This window comes from Benincasa hispida, chromosome 5 (genome assembly GCF_009727055.1).
Source record: "Benincasa hispida cultivar B227 chromosome 5, ASM972705v1, whole genome shotgun sequence".
In the NCBI taxonomy this organism is placed as follows: domain Eukaryota; kingdom Viridiplantae; phylum Streptophyta; class Magnoliopsida; order Cucurbitales; family Cucurbitaceae; genus Benincasa; species Benincasa hispida.
The window spans coordinates 699,097-717,273 of NC_052353.1; the positions used below are offsets into that span (position 1 = coordinate 699,097).

Below are 18,177 nucleotides of genomic sequence, written 5' to 3' on the forward strand. Positions count from 1 at the left end.
AAACGGCCTCTTAATCTCTAATTTTTCAAATTGGTTGTCATTTGCTAAAAGGACCATTGTTATTTTTTTTTTAAAAAAATGATAGTGGCTAATCTGACGAAATGCCTTGGAAAGAGATATATATTTTATTTTTTTTCCCTTTCCCCTCGTCTTTCTCCCTAATCTCTTGTTTTCTCTCCTCTCTCTCATGTTTGCTCTCCTCCATCTAAGGTGAGGGAAGAGAATGATAGGGAGAGTGAGGGGAGAGAGAAAAAAGAAAAAGTTTTAAAAGTAATTGTTTTAAAAGTTATCTTGCCATGTCAATCACTTATCAATTTATTTTATCTAAATTCAATGATTATTTTAGTATAGGTACCTTTTTAAACCTATTCTTAAAAAACACATTTGGCATGATTTTGCCATGTCAACCACTCCCAACTTACTTCTAGGTCACTAAAGCTTAAACTACCTATTCACCTTGCCTTTCAAAGGATTTGGGTCAACCCTTTAAGTTGTGGGTTGTTCAATGGGCTTGGGCCTCATTTGTTCTGCTTTCTCTAACAAGGTTATTATTACAATTATTATTATTGTTAAAACAACAACAATAATAGGTGAGTGCATGCGTGACACATAATCTTTTAGGAGGTGTTTAGGGGCCTAACATGAGATGAGATGAGATGAGCTCATATATCATCTCAATGTTTGGGGGCTCATTATCATATCTCACTGATATCCACAAGAAGCCATGTCGACTTCAACAATGATCCTTCACGCATATTGTATGTTACCATTTCATTTTTCCTTCGAAATCCACACACACGCATTTCGCCTTTCTCTCACATTTCTCTCAACCATCCATTTGAAACCCTAGCTCCTTCCTCTCACTTCCTCATATATGTTCTCTCAAAATATCTTAGTCTGGATTTTCATCTTCGTTCTTCAGATATATTGTTTTTTTTCACAGATTTGTTGCTTTCTTCACAAATCTGTGTTTTTCCTTCTCTTCCTTGCCACTTCAATCTTGGCCTCAACCATGTCTTTTGTCGTTTTGACGATCCTCCGTTCACCTATTAAGTACCCATTAGACAATTAGTTTTTTGTCCTTGGTGTTGCTTCATTGTTAATTGTTAAATGCATGGTAGGGGTTGGTTCAAGAAAATACAGCTTGGTGGAGGAGAACATTGTCCACTTCAGGTTCATTTTTTAAACCCTAGATCGGCCAATGATGTGTAATGTTATATGAATTTTTCTCTTGAAAATTTCAGTTTCATGCATTGTTTTCATTTTCCATGCCATGCTTAATTTTTCTGAACATACAACCTTTTGATTATTTGTTCTATTTCATTATTTTTCCAATGCCCAATTTTCAATTTATGCCTTGTTCTGACTTTTCATGTCATGTTTGATTTTCATGAACTTCTAATCCGTTGGTTCTTTGTTCTGTTTCATTCGAAGTCGAACACCTTGATAAATTTTTAATTTATGTCTTGTTCTGACTTTCCATATCATGTTTGATTTTTTTAGAACTTGTAATCCATCGATTCTTTGTTCTGTTTCATTCTAAGTCCAATGCCTAATTTCTAATTTATGCATCGTTTTGACTTTTGGTGTCAAGTTTGATTTTAATGAACTTCTAATCCGCTGATTCTATGTTCTGTTTCATTCTAAGTCGAATGCCCTTTATAAATTTTAAACTTATGCCTTGTTTTGACTTTTCATGCCATGTTTGATTTGTTTGAACTTGTAATTGATTCTTTGTTCTGTTTCATTCAAAGTCGAATACTGTGTGTTGTTTTAATTCTAATGCTTTGGTAAATTTTCATTAAACTATCACTTAATCTAACTTTTCACTCTATGTTTGGTTTTTTCTAAACTTGCAATCCTTTGTTTCGTTGTTAAGTTTCATTCCAAATTCATTGTCATGTTTAACCTTGAGTTTCAATTGTGTTTGGCCTAATAAATATGCTCGTTTTTAATATTTTGCATTATTAGTTATTTTGTTTATTAAACTACCTACCCACTTTATTTATTCTGATTGTTCGCTGATTTTTCTCCACTTGCTTATTTCCACTATTGACTCAACTACTTCATTAATGATTCAATCAATTTATTAATTGGATTTTAGTTAATTTACTCATGATATAAATTTAAAATTCTAAGGCTGGTCACACTCTCATTTATGTATTCTGATTTCTTGGGGTTGTTATTAATGTTCAACGACAACCCCTCTCCCTTCACTTATCCTGTTTAACAACATTGGTCCACTATCCTATCCATTACCTGAGTCCCCATTGTCCAAGAAGTATTATGTCAATCGGGTGAATTGTTTAACTTTAGTTTCTCCTTCTCTCCTTTCCAACTTTTGGTTCTTTTAGTTTTCTACTATGAAGTTCCTAACTTTTAGTTGTTTGATGAGTAATAGGGTGCCCATTGTGTTTTGATACGACAACCCGTGGATTCTCCATCCATATCGTATTGGATACAAGTAACATAGGTACTTTCCTTTCCGGACGAGTTCTCTTCCTACGTTTTAAACATTTCTAGATTTTTTTCTAACTCCTTTCCGTTGTTTAAGGAAATCAGAACGATGATTTCCGTGAGCAACAGAAGCAAGACTATTCCAAATTACAATCATGAATCAACAAATTGATTACAGTCGATTTCAATACAAACAGTTATGCAAATATACAGAGAAATTACAGCATGAACATCAAATGTACAGAAGGCAAAACTGTACTAACAAAGGTAGAAGCGTACCTCCGACGCTTCGATGCGCACTCTGATCCATCCACAACACCACGAGTGCCCGATCTACACGACCACACACCGCATAAACACAGCACGAACTCTTTACGCTTGTCCTCAATGATCTCCTCGGTCCTATCTATTCCGCAACAGCAAATAGCCTCTGTAGCACCATGAACGGCCTCCGGAAAACCTCGACGGTGTCGAGTTGAGTCTGACACGATCAACAAGGCAACCTTGGTATTCTCGTTGTGAGAATCCAGAGGGTGGGCTCTGTTCGGACTTAGGTGAGGTAGACGAACGAGGAAAGATAGATCGTGTACACGACTAGGCAAGTGGGAGAAATCGGAGACCTATCATATAGGTCGATGCCCAATCGTTTAGATAAAGCTATGTGATCGTCTAGCAAAAGCTATGTGATCGTTTAGCTCGGTCCATTCTACACGATCGTTTAGCTTGGACCAACGATCGTCTAGCAAAGCTATGCGATCGTTTAGTAGACACTGCACAATCGTTTAGTTAGCACCTGCACGATCGTTTACCTAGCCCAGTCGTCGTTTAGTAAATCTGTATTTACTTGACAACTTCCGTGAGTTTCTTTTCATCGAAGAGAAAACTCAAATTCTTTTCAAGCTTTTGTAAAAACCTCTTTTTCAAAATAGGAAACTGATTTCCTTTTAAAACCTCTATCGTGTAGCCAGAAATAGCTAAATAACGCCACTACTTTGTTATTCTTAAAAGTAAAGAAGTGATTAATTATCTCATAAACATCAATATTATTATAGAATTAGTAATTGATAACTACTTATCAAGATATATTATTATTAATCCTATAGTTTTAATATTTCATCTCATGAAACATATAAACTATAGTTCTTTTTCTATTCCATGGTACTTAATGTAAATCTCATTCACATCAATTCCCCCACTAAATGTGTATCTCATACATCATACCGAATATATCATATATAATCAAAATACCTCTTGTCAATTTGAACATTTCAAATAAACACCAAGAAATTGATCCTTCAACATGATCCAAGCTACCAAGGGGACCTCATGGACTTGTAGATCCGAAGCTCCAACGGTACGTGAATAACTGACTAAACTCTTTAGTCACGGGATCTACAATCCATTAATTGCCGGACACTCCATAAAGACCGACAGTTGAACTCTTCTCACTACAGATATATTATATGTCTATCTTAACCAATGAACAGTGCGAAAACCCTTCACATATCGCTCATAAGTACAATTGGGCTAATAACTGTTATGCTCTTGTAGTTATATCTGTCTTCTTAAGTACCACTGATCTCTCTAATGAACATAAGTCATAGTTGAGTCTTATCCTCCAAAGAGGAGCTGTGGCTACTATGTTCAAGCCCCGAAATCAGCCCTTAAGGGAGCAATCTGTCTACTTATCCCTACTTTGGGAAAGGAGTGGATTCCATATTATGGATTGAGTTTCCAGCTCCCAGATCAGACAAGTCCCTAAAAAGGTAGGCATGTTGAGTTAGCAATCTGGCCACTCTCACCCATACTAATCAAAGAACCGCCCTTAAAGGCAGGATTTCACAAAACACTCAGGATTGAGGTCGTGTCACCTATGGTTGTTTAGGTGAGATGCAAGTCTCTCGTATCAACGACATTATATACAGAGTCTAGTCATCTCATGGTCCAGGTCTTATACAAACTCTTTGTATAAGACACTCCTGCTCCACATCTCCAAATGAATGGTCAGGATCAACCATCTGTAGTAGTTTACAACACTTGCAAACCTCTACAAAGCGGGTCGTATCCGTAGTGTCACCAGGATCAGGTATCCCACCTTAATCCTTATAATACAGACCGATTTAGATTATCACTTAAGGCATGACCCACTTGTATATCACATATACATGCTTAAGTTCACATAAAATAACCAATGAACTTTGTTTATTGGATATGAGTAAATTCCAGAATTAAATAACACTTATTTTATTCATTTAACAATGTGCATCTTTATAAAACAACGAGACTCCGGGAGAATTAGAACACCAATCCCAATAGTTTTGTTTTGCAGTTCAAACTAATATAGAAGATTAAATTAGTTTGAGGTTTGTGTGTTACTGTTTCTTTGTATTCCCCTACATCCCATTTCAGTTATATATATATATATATATATATTTGTGCTTTCTCCTTCTACCATGGATATACCATTTTTAGTCCATGTTTTAGTTTGCACCGTACTCATAAGAATTTTTAACAGTAAATTTTTTAGATGTACTCATAGGTATAATTTTTAATACATAGCCATATAATAATTTTTAACATAACTTTTTAAAACATACTAATATATGTTGATGTATTTGAAATTATTTGAAGGTATTTTTTATGTTAAACATAAATTTTTAACATAATTTTTAATATATTCATTCAAGATTTTGTTGAACATAAATTTGTGGCTAATTACAGAATAATGTTTTTTTTTTAATTATGTAATGTAATTAAACTAATTGGAAAACTTGAATAAGGTAGGATTAGACTTATGATCCATTAACTAGTTTCTTGTATCAATGATAGCATAGTTAATTGTTCATTTTTCGTACTATTTAAGAATATGGGAAAAAACGAAGTTTTATGTGGTCTTCGTTGAACAGTCACGTTCCACATTATGAGGTTGGACATAACATTCCTCTAATGAGTGAGAAAAATGTAGGGCAATTAAATAATATAAAACCTTTAATACTAGGGTTTATCGTTGGAATGGTCGTCATGTATATAGGAATAAGTACACTAAAGCTGAAGTGATGCGCATGTTGTGCACACTACTAGATGTATCTTTCGAGAATCTTAAAATTGAAATTAGCTTTTGTGGTTTCAGGAACAGTTTGACTTATTTCCTATCCTTAATATGGAAAACGAAGAACACCATCATCTTAATCATTACCACCTCCCAACATCAATTGTTACTAGCTTTAACCTATTACTAAATGACCATCGTAGAATAAAGAACCAATCATCGTACATTCGAAATCAGATTGGATAGCTAAACTTATTTCGACTTGTTTATGAGAATGACATATGTTGTCGAGAAAGCACACAGATGGATAGAAGGACATTCGTGATTCTTTATAATATGCTTAGGACGACCGATCGTCTACTGTCTACTCAACGTGTTGACGTTGAGGACATGATGGTAATGTTCCTCCACATATGGGAGCACGACGTTAAGAACTGAGTAGTTTGACAACAATTTGCACGATTTGGTGAAACTGTTGTAAGGCATTTCAAGTCGGTCTTCACTGCAGTGCTACAACTTCATGAGGTACAACTGGAAAAAAAAAAATAAAATTAGAGTCTATCACAAACGAATGTGTTGACTCTAGGTTCAAATGGTTCAAGGTATTATAATGACTTTATATTCGTTCATGGTCAAATACTAGGTATTTGTTTTTTAAGGAAAACATTTTTTTTTACTTGTTTACGATGTATGAACTCAAACAGATTTGTCTGGGTGAATTGGATGACACATATATTAAGGTGAATGTAAGTACATTGATCGACCCCAATATTGTACCAGAAAGGGTGAGATAGCCACAAACGTGCTTGTAGTTTGTTCTCCCAATGGAAAGTTCATATTTGTGATGCCAGGGTGGGAAGAGTCCATAGCTGATTATAGAGTGCTTAGGGATGCAATTTCTCGACCAACTGGATTGAAGGTCCTAAAAGGTATAGGCTTTCGTGATTACATTTGTTGTATTCAAGCAAATAGCTTGTCAATTAACTATTTGTATATCGTGTCTAGGTTATTACTATTTATGTGATGTTGGATATCCCAATGTCGAGGGATTCTTGGCACTATATAGGGAAAAACGTTATCACCTTTTAGAATAACGTGGTGCTGGAAATGCACTGACTAATTCCAAGAATTTTTCAACATGAATCACTCATTTGCTAGAAACTTCATAGAAATAGCATTTGGTGTACTTCAGGGTCGGTGGACAATACTTCGTGGGAAGTCATTATACCTAGTAAAGGTCCAATGTCGAATAATAACGGTATGTTGCTTGCTTCAAAGCCTTTTCACTAGGGAAATGGGCCTAACTACATTGTTCGACGCACTAGAGGATTCAAACCCTGCATCTTCTCAACTCGATGATGAAAATATACAATTTATTGATACGTCTGATGAATGGACCAACTTTAGGCATGACTTGGCGACCCGAATGTTCAATGCATGGAATGAAAAAAAAAATAGTTGTTCAACTTGCTTTACTTTGAATTCAAACTTTCTTTTGGATTTTAGCTCGTGTTTTTTTTTTTTAAGCTCACACAATATGCTACCTTCAATTATATGGCAGTGTGTTTATTGGTTGGTATGAATTATGAAATCTGACTTTCGTACATCATACTCATGAATTTGTTTATCTATATGTTCTCAAATTTTAATTCAGTTAGATGTACACATGCATGTAGCTTAATGGCAGGACATGAGAGAATAAAGAAACACACTTGGTCGAAAGTTGTGAAGGAACCTGTGAAGGCCTTGAGCAGAAACTTGGGGATCGGTCCCAATTTTATTTTCACATAACACCAAATTTTTAGTAAACAAAATATGCATGATCAAGATTTATAACATGCATAAAAGAAATTAGGGTTTGAGAAGCCTTACCCTTGAAGAACAAATACATTGTGTATTCCCTCCCAATGGATCATAAACATTTCAAATCAAGGACTGTAAAAAAAGACACCATCAATTGGAGCCTCATGTATTCTCTTTTGGGATGAGAATCTCTAAGGAGTTGAGTGGGCTCTTAATTTTGGGTAGAGGAAGAGTAGAATTTGAGAGGAATTTTCTCAAATAAGTTTTTTGTGAAAATTACATAGAGTTTTAGGAGAGAAAATTTTGAGAGAGTTTACAACACCTAGAGTGCCTCATCCACAAGTCTTCTGTGAAGATAATTATCTCCCATCCAACTGTCCATTATCACGTTCTCTTAGAAAGAATTAAGGGGAGGGAATGTGTGTATTTAATATAAATTCCATCTATACTAAATTTAATTATATGAATCCAATTCACATAATTAATATTTGAATCATATTTCCTTTCAAGTAAACTTTATATTTTAATGTATCAAATACATTATATTAATTATATCATATTAAATTAAATTAAATTAATTATATGTGATATAATTAATTTGAACAATTCAAATTAACCAAAAATTGATTCTCATAAATCCCTGTTGAGCTATAGAGGGGACCTCATGGACCTATAGATTGAAGCTCCAACGGTACTTAAATAATTAATTAAATTTCTTTAATTAAATTATTCAACATCCATTAACTGTCGGGCACTCCACTAAAGACTGATAGCTGCACTCTTCGCACTACAGATTTATTTCTATATCCATTGGATATAACCAGTCAACAGTGCGATGACCCTTCATAAATTGCTCGTAAGTACAACTAAGCCAAAATTACCATTTTTCCCCTACAGTTATAACTAACTCCTTAAGTACCACTGATTCCTCTAATAAACAATAAGTCATAGTAAACTATGTCAAACCTCTCTCGTGCCAGGAGAGAGTGTCGCCACATTGTTCAAACCCCAGAATCAGCCGTCAAGGGAGCAATTTATCTACTTACCCTGACGTCAGGAAGGAGTGAATTTTATCTTGTGTAGCTGTGTTCTCAATTCCCTAATCAGACGAATCCCCAAAATAGTAGGCTTATTAAGTCGGTGATCTGGCCACTCTTGCCCATACAATTCAAAGTACAACTCACTCATGATTCAGGTCATGTCACCTATTGTCATCCTAATGAAATGTAAATCTTAATTATGAATGGCGTTACATAATAAGATTAGTCATTTTGTGGTCCGGTCTTATACAAACTCATCTGTATAGAATACTCCCACTCACATGTCTTCACATGAATTATCAGGATCATACCATTTGTAGCACTTTACAACAATTAGAACATCTATAAAGCGAGTCGTATTCGTAGTGACACCAGGACAAGGTATCCAACCTTATCCATCTACTGCAGACCATTTAGGTTATCTCTTAAACATGATCCACCTGTATGTCTCTATACACATGTTTAAGCTAAGATGATAACCTTGGATGTTAGTTTATTGGTTTGTGAGTTTAATGCTACCAGATATCAAATAAAATATCTTATATTTTATTAAGTAAATAAAATGTTTGTATAATAAAATGACAAACTACAAGACCTTACAAGATTTAGGGCATCAACCTCAACAGGTTGAAGATACGAAGTTGGTCGAGTCATTACTGCAACTGGTCAAAAGTGGGTAGTGAGCTGACAATGGAATTTTCAAGTCTAGCCATGTACAACAATTCTATGTTACAGGAGAGAGTTCCTAAATGTGACATTGAGGTATCAAAAATATAGTGCAATGTTAGATTCTTAAAGTGCCAATATACATCGATTGATGAGATGCTAAGTAACGCATGCAACAATTTTGGGTGGAATGAGGAGTTCACGTGTATGGACGTAGAGAATGATGTGTTTGATTTATGGGTTCAGGTAAGATAACATATTATAATATATTATCACAATCGATATATGTTTTTTAATATATTATATATCCATTTTTAGTCTCATCCCAATGCTAAGGGTACGAGGCATAAACCATTCCCTCCCTATGATGAACTTTTCATCGTTTTTGGGAGGGATAGGGCTACTGGTGAAAATTGTTAAACCCCTATCGATCAAGCATTTGAAACATATGAGTATTTGGAATCACATAATAATGAGCAACCTAAAAATGGGTTGTCTGAGAAGATACCAAAGGTCGACAGTATGGGTGAGGTTTTCTCAAAGGCACCTACCAGTAGGCATGTCAGACCGAGTAGAGCGGTTCGAGAGGCAGCAAACAAAAGAGGAATATCGTGCAATTTGACGTGTTTGACTTGGTACAAAGAGCAATGGACACCAATGAACAAAAATGGACAAACTAATATCATGGAAGAAAGATAAATATGAACTGGAATTCAGATGCCGAAAGGAAGTCATCAAACAGATCGACCAGGTTGAAGGTTTAGAGGAAAATGATCGGTTGGCCCTTATAGATATGGTGGTGAGTGATATTCAGAAAACATATTGTTTTCTAACCATTTCCCCTAATTCGAGAAGAAGTTATTGCCTCATTATATGTTAGGGAAGACCATCTGATTTAAAATCATATTATGGATGTTTATTATTTTATTTATTATTTTTTAAAGTGGATTTGGACATGTGCTGGCCCACATCATATATGTATTTTTTGTGCACATGTAGACGAACCATAGAATGTAGCCCATTAATAAGCTACTATTTACTTTTATATCAAGCATGTAATATGGCTATCGATAGGGCCATCATTTTATGAATACATCTTGATACTTTATTCCAGTGATATTTAACTAAAAAATTCTTTTCATCAAGTTAATCCAAACAATTTTGTCTAACTTAACAAACCAACTAATAAGAAATTAAAATTTTAAAATGATTGTTTTTATTTCAAAAGAATGTTAGGAATAAATGATCCAACATTAAACCGCAGACCATATTTCAAGATAATCAACGATACATGTGTTTTAATAAAAATGAAAACAAATTACAATCCATATTTTATTCAAACAAAAGATGTATAGATTTATTGAATAGAAAAGTTTCTAAACGAAGGTAGTCATCACAAAAGCTATTTATTTAGATTTGAAAAACTGCACCATATAACTCTGATATGTGAACTCAACTCTGCACCACAAATACAAATACATGAACTCAGAGTAAAACAACTCTACACCCAAACACAAACATATGAACTCCACATACATCATATCTCAACTCGGTGCCTCTCCCTATATGAAAATATATATTTTTAGTGGAATAATGGTATAGAGGACCCTTTTATAGGAATCCAAATAAAAAGAAGCATCGACTTTTAAAATAAGTGATTTTTAACCTTCTATTTATGTTATCATTGTATGAAATTACCACTTTAATCCTTTTTCCTTCCCCTTCTTCCTTTTGCAACATTATTTCCTTCTTTTTCTTTTTATTCCTCCCCTCCCCCTTTATTTCTACTTTTCTTTCCCCCTTTTCGTCTATTTTTTCATTTCTTTCTTTCCCCCCTTTAATTTGCGTTATTATCGTCTTCTTCTTTCATTTTTTTTAAATATTTTTTGCGTGGTCATCATCTTCTTCTTCTATCATTTTTTTCTGCATTCGTTGTCGTTGTCCTTCTTCTTCTTTGTTCTTCAACATTTTTTTCTCTTCCTTCTTCGTTATGCAGTTTATTTTCTTGAATAAAAAAATTACAGTTGTGTCTGATGAGAAACAAGTGAAAGAGCGAGAATCGAGAAGCTCGAGGAATAAGCAAGAGGAAGAATATGAGCAAATATAAAAAAATCAAAGAAAAAAATTATTGTTGTAACTGATGAGGAATAAAAAAAAAAACCTGAAAAGCTAGAGTGATAAGCGAGAGGTGGGAGCGGGAAGTAAAAGATGGGATCGAGAAACGAGAGGAATGATCTGAACAAAGGAAAAAATAGAAGAAAAAAGTTGCAATTGTGTCTGAAGAACATGAAGGAGTGAGAAGCGAAAGGAAGAAATGAGAATTTGTTTAAGTGCCAGAGCCTTGCATGCAAAGGACAAAATGACCATTTCTCACGTGGTTGAGTAAGTAAAAGGCCATTTTCCAACCAAATTTGAAATCTGGGCCAAATTTCATTTGGGCCTCTAAAAAGAGACAACCCAAAGTTGATGTATTTGCCAACAAATGTTTGAATATGTCTTAAATTATTGCACTCAATATTTTAAATTAATATAGACACCGATAGATGTCTTTTAAGTGTCTATTACAAATAGACTAATTTTTCTTTATTTGAAAATAACCTTAATTATAACATATATTAGATATAAAATTAAAATTTTAAACACAATTAATCAACTCAAATCGTTCAACTAGTTAATGTTGTTCAAATTTCTCAGTGTCGTGTCGTTGAATGTAAAAGAGAAAGAAAAAAGAAAGAAATTCGAGACATTGTAAAATTGGATCAATAATATGTCAAACTATAGTGTTTTTTCATCTACGATATATTAAAAGTGTTATACACGTAGATCTAGAGTAGGCCGCCTTAGAGCTGGAATCGAGGTGTTCAAATGATCCAACAACTCGAACAACTTGGACTACCCAACCCAAATTATAAGAATTTGGTTAGGTTATTTTAATTTTGGGTTGGATTGAATTGAATTTTTTATTTTTTTCAGGTTGGATCAGGTTCGGGTTAAACTTTTAAAAATTCTTCTAATATAATAAAAAAGTATATATTATAACTCATATATATTTTTATGATTTTTTTATTATTAATATGTGTTGTACACAACTTTAAGTATTTTAAGTTAATAAAAAATGTAATAATAAAAAAAGAAAAAAACAAATAACCTGACAACCCAACCCGAATTTTAAGGATTGAGTTGGAGACCTTATTTGGGTCATTTCGGTAGTCAACCCGACCAACTTAAATTTTTGAGTTGGTCCAAAAAATATCTCCAACCCAATTCATGTACACCTCTAGCTGTCAACTTTGTTCGAGCTCATCTATAAGAGATCTCGACTTACAATGGTGTGATGTCTACTCGAGTACATTATGATATCTAAATTAATATGTAAAGCTCGATGAAAGTGCTTAGATCGGCCAAGCACACAAAATATTGTCCACCCCTTAAGTTGTGGATGAGATTATTTATAAAGTCCAAACATAACATAGTGGTGTCATGATAGGTGTAGTCTTCGAAGTTGGAGGGTTTTAACCGGTGAACACAACTCGATTATATTACCTTTTACTGAAGTAGAACAAGCTCAGCCTTGATGCCTCGACTTCCCATTTTCAAGATGCGTGGACTCATCAAGACCCGCATATGGGCTTAGACCTTACATTGACCAACAAATTTGATATATGATAAATTGACATTTTCAAATTTAACTAATAACATATAAAAATATATAACTAATGTGAATGAAAATATTAATGATAAGAGGTTTCGATTTTCTAATGAATTTTATTTTACTATTTGTTTTAGAAGTATCAATATCAATATTACTGATTCTTCATCCATGTCTCTGCCAACTTGAAACTAGACTGCTACATTTTATTTGACATTGATATTTTAATGTTATTTTTTTTAAAAAAAATATTTATGTTATTTCAAGGGCGCAACATTATTCTTATCCTTAATTTCATAAATGGTGCAAAACTATCATTACAATATAAATTTATTAAAAATTTGGATTTAAAGACTTGGAAAAATAAGTCTAATCATAGAACAAATCACCTCATTACAAATTTTTAGTCTAAAAATTAATTTCAGGATTTTTTTTGGAAGAGTCTAATTTATTTATAAATATATAATTTTTTTTATTATACTTAAAAATATTTTCAACAGTTTTATCATTTAAAATAATTATCCATAGTTTTTACGAATATCCTAAAACTACGTTATTAAAAAATAAAATTTGAAACATTTTTAGTTTGAAATAAAATTTTGAAACTCATAATAAAAAAATTAGAGAAATTTTCATACATAGGAAAAATACAAAACTATTTATATAAATAGTAAAAAATAAAAAAAAAAACTGATAGACACCGATAGGTTTCTTCTATCAACATCTACCAGTAATAACTTAAATCAGTTTCTATCACTGATAGTATTGGTTCTAAACTTGTATCAATTTCTATCAGTCATAGACATTGAGAGACTTTTATCAGCGTCTATAGACTTATATAAGTTTCTATTACTGATAGACTTCTATCATTGTCCGTTTGTGATAACAATGTCTATTATAACTATAATTAAATTTTATTATTTAGGTAAATATTTTTCCTTATTTTTCTACTTTTGAAAAAAAAAACTTACTATATTTTAAAAAAATAAACTACTAGAAAATGAAAAAAAAAAAAAAAAACTTAGGACTTAAAAAAAAAACTTAGATGAGGCGGTAGGGCAGGCAAATACCGGCGACGCGATCGGCGGAAACTCTGCAAATTCTTCTCAGTTCAGAACTCAAAACCTTGTCAATTTCATAAACGTCGGTTCATTTTCAGGTGTATTGGGAGTCAATGACTGTTGCTGTCCCGACCTTCATTTCCATCATCCACACCTCTGAGCTGCTCACATTACTCTGACTCTAGAGTTTCTGTTTTGATTACCTTTGTTCGAAAGCCGGATTCTAATTTGCGATCTAGAGATGAACACTGAAGAGGTTTTAGAGGAGCTTCTCAACGTAGAAGTGCAGATAAACGAAGTCCAAGGTGCTTTGTAGTCATCGTCTGCTCTCCTTTCTGCGTTCCTTTATTCTTTATAATGTATGCCTAAAGGTCCATTGTTTTCATTGCCACTTCTGTGTTTAACTCGTGCTAACTTCTTGCGTAAGGAGTTAAAAGTTTGCATGTAATTTAACTCGTGGAGAAAATCTTTGCATGTACTATGGAAGTCCTCCACGGAACTGAAAATTTGTGTTGTTTCGGTTGAATCAATTTATTCCTTCCATGTCAGTGGTTAATTCGCATTGTATGTCTCGTAGCAGTTAAAATCTCCCACACTGTCGAAGCTGGTGTGGTATAGACTTTATTGGTGATCGAGTCGTTATGACCTTCAACAGTCTATTTATGAAGATTTATGAATCTGTTTATAAATTGCGTGCCTTATGTTTTGATGATATCTCAGTATAGAACTTATGGTTTTTAACATTGATTGATTTTAATGTTAACACAATCGATTATGTAATTTAGTTGTTTTGGGTTGTCCTCACGTTTCGCCTCATGCCTAATATTTCTGCAGCTGAAATAAATGTACTTCTGGAACGCCAAGACAACTTGTACCAAAGAAAATCCGAGCTGCAGTCTTTGTTAGAACTCTGCAAAGAAACAGAAGATTCTGTCAGCCAGGGTACAGGCACTTCAACGAATTCAGAAAATTGGTCTGGTTTATTTAAATGGGATTCTGAAGCGGATGACTTTAAGTTGAACATCTTTGGCATATCCTCATATCGTGCAAACCAGCGAGAGGTATAGTTTCGTTTCGTTTTGTTTTTCTCATAGATAGTTTATATCTTTGATTCTGTTGTTTATTAACTGGAAATGGTCAAGGATAAAAAGTGAACAGAGAGCAAGCCATCTCGTTGTTAAATGCAGGTTTACTTTGGTGAAGTATGTACTATAGTTTCACTGGAATATAAATAGAGTTGCCTTAATTTACCTTCATAGGTCTAAAGGAAAAAAGCGAAATCACCTGTAGCCTTACTGAATATATGAATCAATATGAGTAACTACCTCCAAGTCTCTGATAGACTATCACGATGACCACTTACATGGTATACTTAACCAATAGACCAATGATGATTGCAAGTGAGCTGACATATACCCATTTGATTCTTCTTATTTAGAAGAACACCTTGATTTTTCCACTATTATTAAAGTCTATGAATATTTACCAGTAATCAACTCAGGACAATATGTTTGGATTGTTGAAGTTGTCTTTGTGATGCTGTAGTTTTCCATTCTTTGTGAGTGGATTTACTAATGCTTGCGTAATAGTAGATTGTTAATGCTGTCATGAGTGGGCGAGATGTTTTGGTGATTATGGCTGCTGGAGGTGGGAAGAGTCTTTGTTACCAGCTACCAGCTCTTCTATATGATGGCCTTGCTCTGGTTGTCAGTCCTTTACTTTCTTTGATTCAGGATCAGGTACCTCAAAGTTATATTTTTCATGTTTTCATGTTATGTTCTGTAAGTAGAGGTGTCAATTACAATAAAATGGAACTTAAAGATTGACCAATCTGGTACACTGACTAGGTTCTGTCAGTTTGGCTAATGTTGTGTTCTGTTTGTAGAGGTGTAAATTTGTTAGGTATCCGGTCAGACCTGCACTTAGAAATGTACCTGACAAATGATAAAACAAGGATAGACCTCCCTGGTTATATGAGTTCCAGAAATACACCAGTAAGTACAAGAAATCAGAGATTAAATCTAAAAAGAAAGATAGGTAGACAGGAATGCAGAAAAGAGAAAGACGAGGGCTGGATTCGAGATCGCCTCTCTCTCCAAAAGCTTCCACAAGCTCCAAAATAAACCTGACCTCCAAGAATTCCCTAAAACCTCTCTTAAATCCTTCCTCCGTTGGGCCCCACCCTGTGTAACTAACTTCCAGATGCCCTTCACGTCCCTTTCCCTTCTGGTTTTCCCTTTTTGCCCCTTCTCTTGTATATGTATGTATACTTTGAGGTCTTACAAAATTACAATAAAAAGAAACTGAAAGATTGACCAAACTGGTATACTGAGTAGGTTCTGTCAAGTTTATAATTTTTTGTTTTGATGTGTTGGAATAGAAAATATCTCAGCCTGCTGGTTTTGATTTGTTTGCTTTAGGAGAAATTCAATACTTTTGGTCGTTTTTAATTTTTCTGGAACCAATATTTTTGTTTAACATTGATTTTGGGGAAAAAAGAGGAACAACGTGGGTATTGATTTGATTATGGACACCTGTATTTCACTTCTTGTAATAAATTCATAAGGTAAATATGTCTTTTGATCAAGAACACCTTTTTTCAGGTTATGGGTTTGGCTGCTTTAGGAATTTCGGCATCTATGCTTACATCAGCAACTAATAAAGAAGACGAGAAGTTCATATACAAGAATCTCGAAAAGGGTGAAGGCAGTATAAAAATATTATATGTCACACCAGAAAAGATATCAAAGAGCAAGAGATTTATGTCTAAACTTGAAAAGTGCTATCATGCTGGTCGTCTTTCTCTTATTGCAATTGACGTGAGTATATCAACAGTAGAATTTCTTGCTTTATTACCTATGTAAATTCCCTAAAACTAAAGCTTTTAGGTTAGAGTTAATATTTTTATCAAGTTAGTACTCACATTTCAATGAATAATGAGTTTTCACAAGCAAGAAAGGAATTCTTTTAGACTTATTTGTCCGTCTCTGTAGGAGGCTCATTGCTGTAGTCAGTGGGGTCATGACTTTCGACCTGACTACAAGAATCTCGGTATTCTGAAGACTCAGTTTCCAAATGCTCCTGTGATTGCTTTGACTGTATGTTATTATTCTAACTTTGTGGGAAAAGCCTATCTTATATATTTTATCTTTTAAACTGTACATCGTTAATTATATATATTTTTGGGAAAATTACCTTTTTGGTCCCTAGGTTTTGGGTCTAGTTTCTATTTGATTCCTACGTTTCAAAATGTTACACATTTAGTCCTTAAGTTTTGAGTTTGGTTTCAATTTAGTCTCGAAGTTTCAAAATGTTACAATTTTACCCTTGAGATTCGAGTTTTGTTTCAATTTGGTCCCTAGGTTTCAATATTTTACATTTTTAACTTCAAATTTGCATTAAATACTCACCTCCAAACATTGACGTCAATATCTCTTAATTAATTTAAAATAATTATGAAGTAAAATTTTAAATTTAATTTTAAACATGTTAAAGATAGTGAAACTTAATTAACTATAATTATATTAATTATTTCAAATTTATTAACATACATTAATACCAAAGACGGAAAATGAGTATTTAGTGAAAAATCAAGGTTAAAAGTGTAAATCTTGAAATCTAGAGACCAAATTGAAACAAAACTCAAATGTCAAGGGTAAAATTGTGGCGTTTTGAAACCTAGGACTAAATTGAAACCAAACTCAAAACTTAAAGACTAAATATGTAACATTTTGAAACCTAAGGACCAAATAGAAACTAAACCCAAAATCTAGGGACCAAAAAGGTATTTTCCCCTATATTTTTATATTCTTTTAGGCAACGGCCACTCAGAGGGTCCAAAATGATCTGGTTGAGATGCTTCGCATCCCCAAATATGTTAAATTTGTCAGCACAGTCAATAGGCCGAATCTCTTTTACATGGTATACTGTAAACCTTGTCAAGTATAAAGATCTTTGGGAGATTCCTACTTAATGATTCAGTCATTGTACTACAGGTAAGGGAAAAGTCATCTGTTAGCAAGGTGGTGATTGATCAAATAGCTGAATTTATACAAGAATCTTATCCTAACAATGAATCGGGGATAATATACTGCTTTTCCCGAAAGGAGTGTGAGCAGGTCTGTATCTAACTCTCTATGTTCCATCTGCATTACTTCAATTATAGTAAACCTTTACATATTGGCTTAACGAAAAATAGTTCTAGAACCTATTCAATCTGACTGATTTAGAGCAACGTATTAAGCAGTCAATCCATAAGGAAATAATCTAGGATTCACACCCTAAGAAATATTCTAGGAGTTACCAACTTAGGCAATAAAAAGTAATCAATATAAGATGAAACTGTTTGGAACCACCATGGGTGTGCCTAATGATCATCACGGGTCATGTCAAACGGTTGTCACATAAGAATAGTTGTGGTGCGTGCAAGCTAGCTTGAATACTCACGTGTAT

At 33.7% G+C, this 18,177-nt stretch overlaps 1 protein-coding gene across 1 annotated transcript in view; it reads left to right on the forward strand.

Annotated features, from left to right (window-relative positions):
- The first annotated feature begins 13,673 nt into the window (after window positions 1-13,673).
- LOC120077830 (ATP-dependent DNA helicase Q-like 2) overlaps window positions 13,674-18,177 on the forward strand; it is a 13,574-nt gene continuing 9,070 nt past the window's right edge. The window contains 7 exon segments of the mRNA XM_039031892.1: window positions 13,674-14,030; window positions 14,560-14,786; window positions 15,318-15,464; window positions 16,329-16,544; window positions 16,719-16,823; window positions 17,542-17,646; window positions 17,721-17,843. Coding sequence (XP_038887820.1) covers window positions 13,967-14,030; window positions 14,560-14,786; window positions 15,318-15,464; window positions 16,329-16,544; window positions 16,719-16,823; window positions 17,542-17,646; window positions 17,721-17,843 — 987 coding nt within the window. The 5' untranslated portion in view covers window positions 13,674-13,966.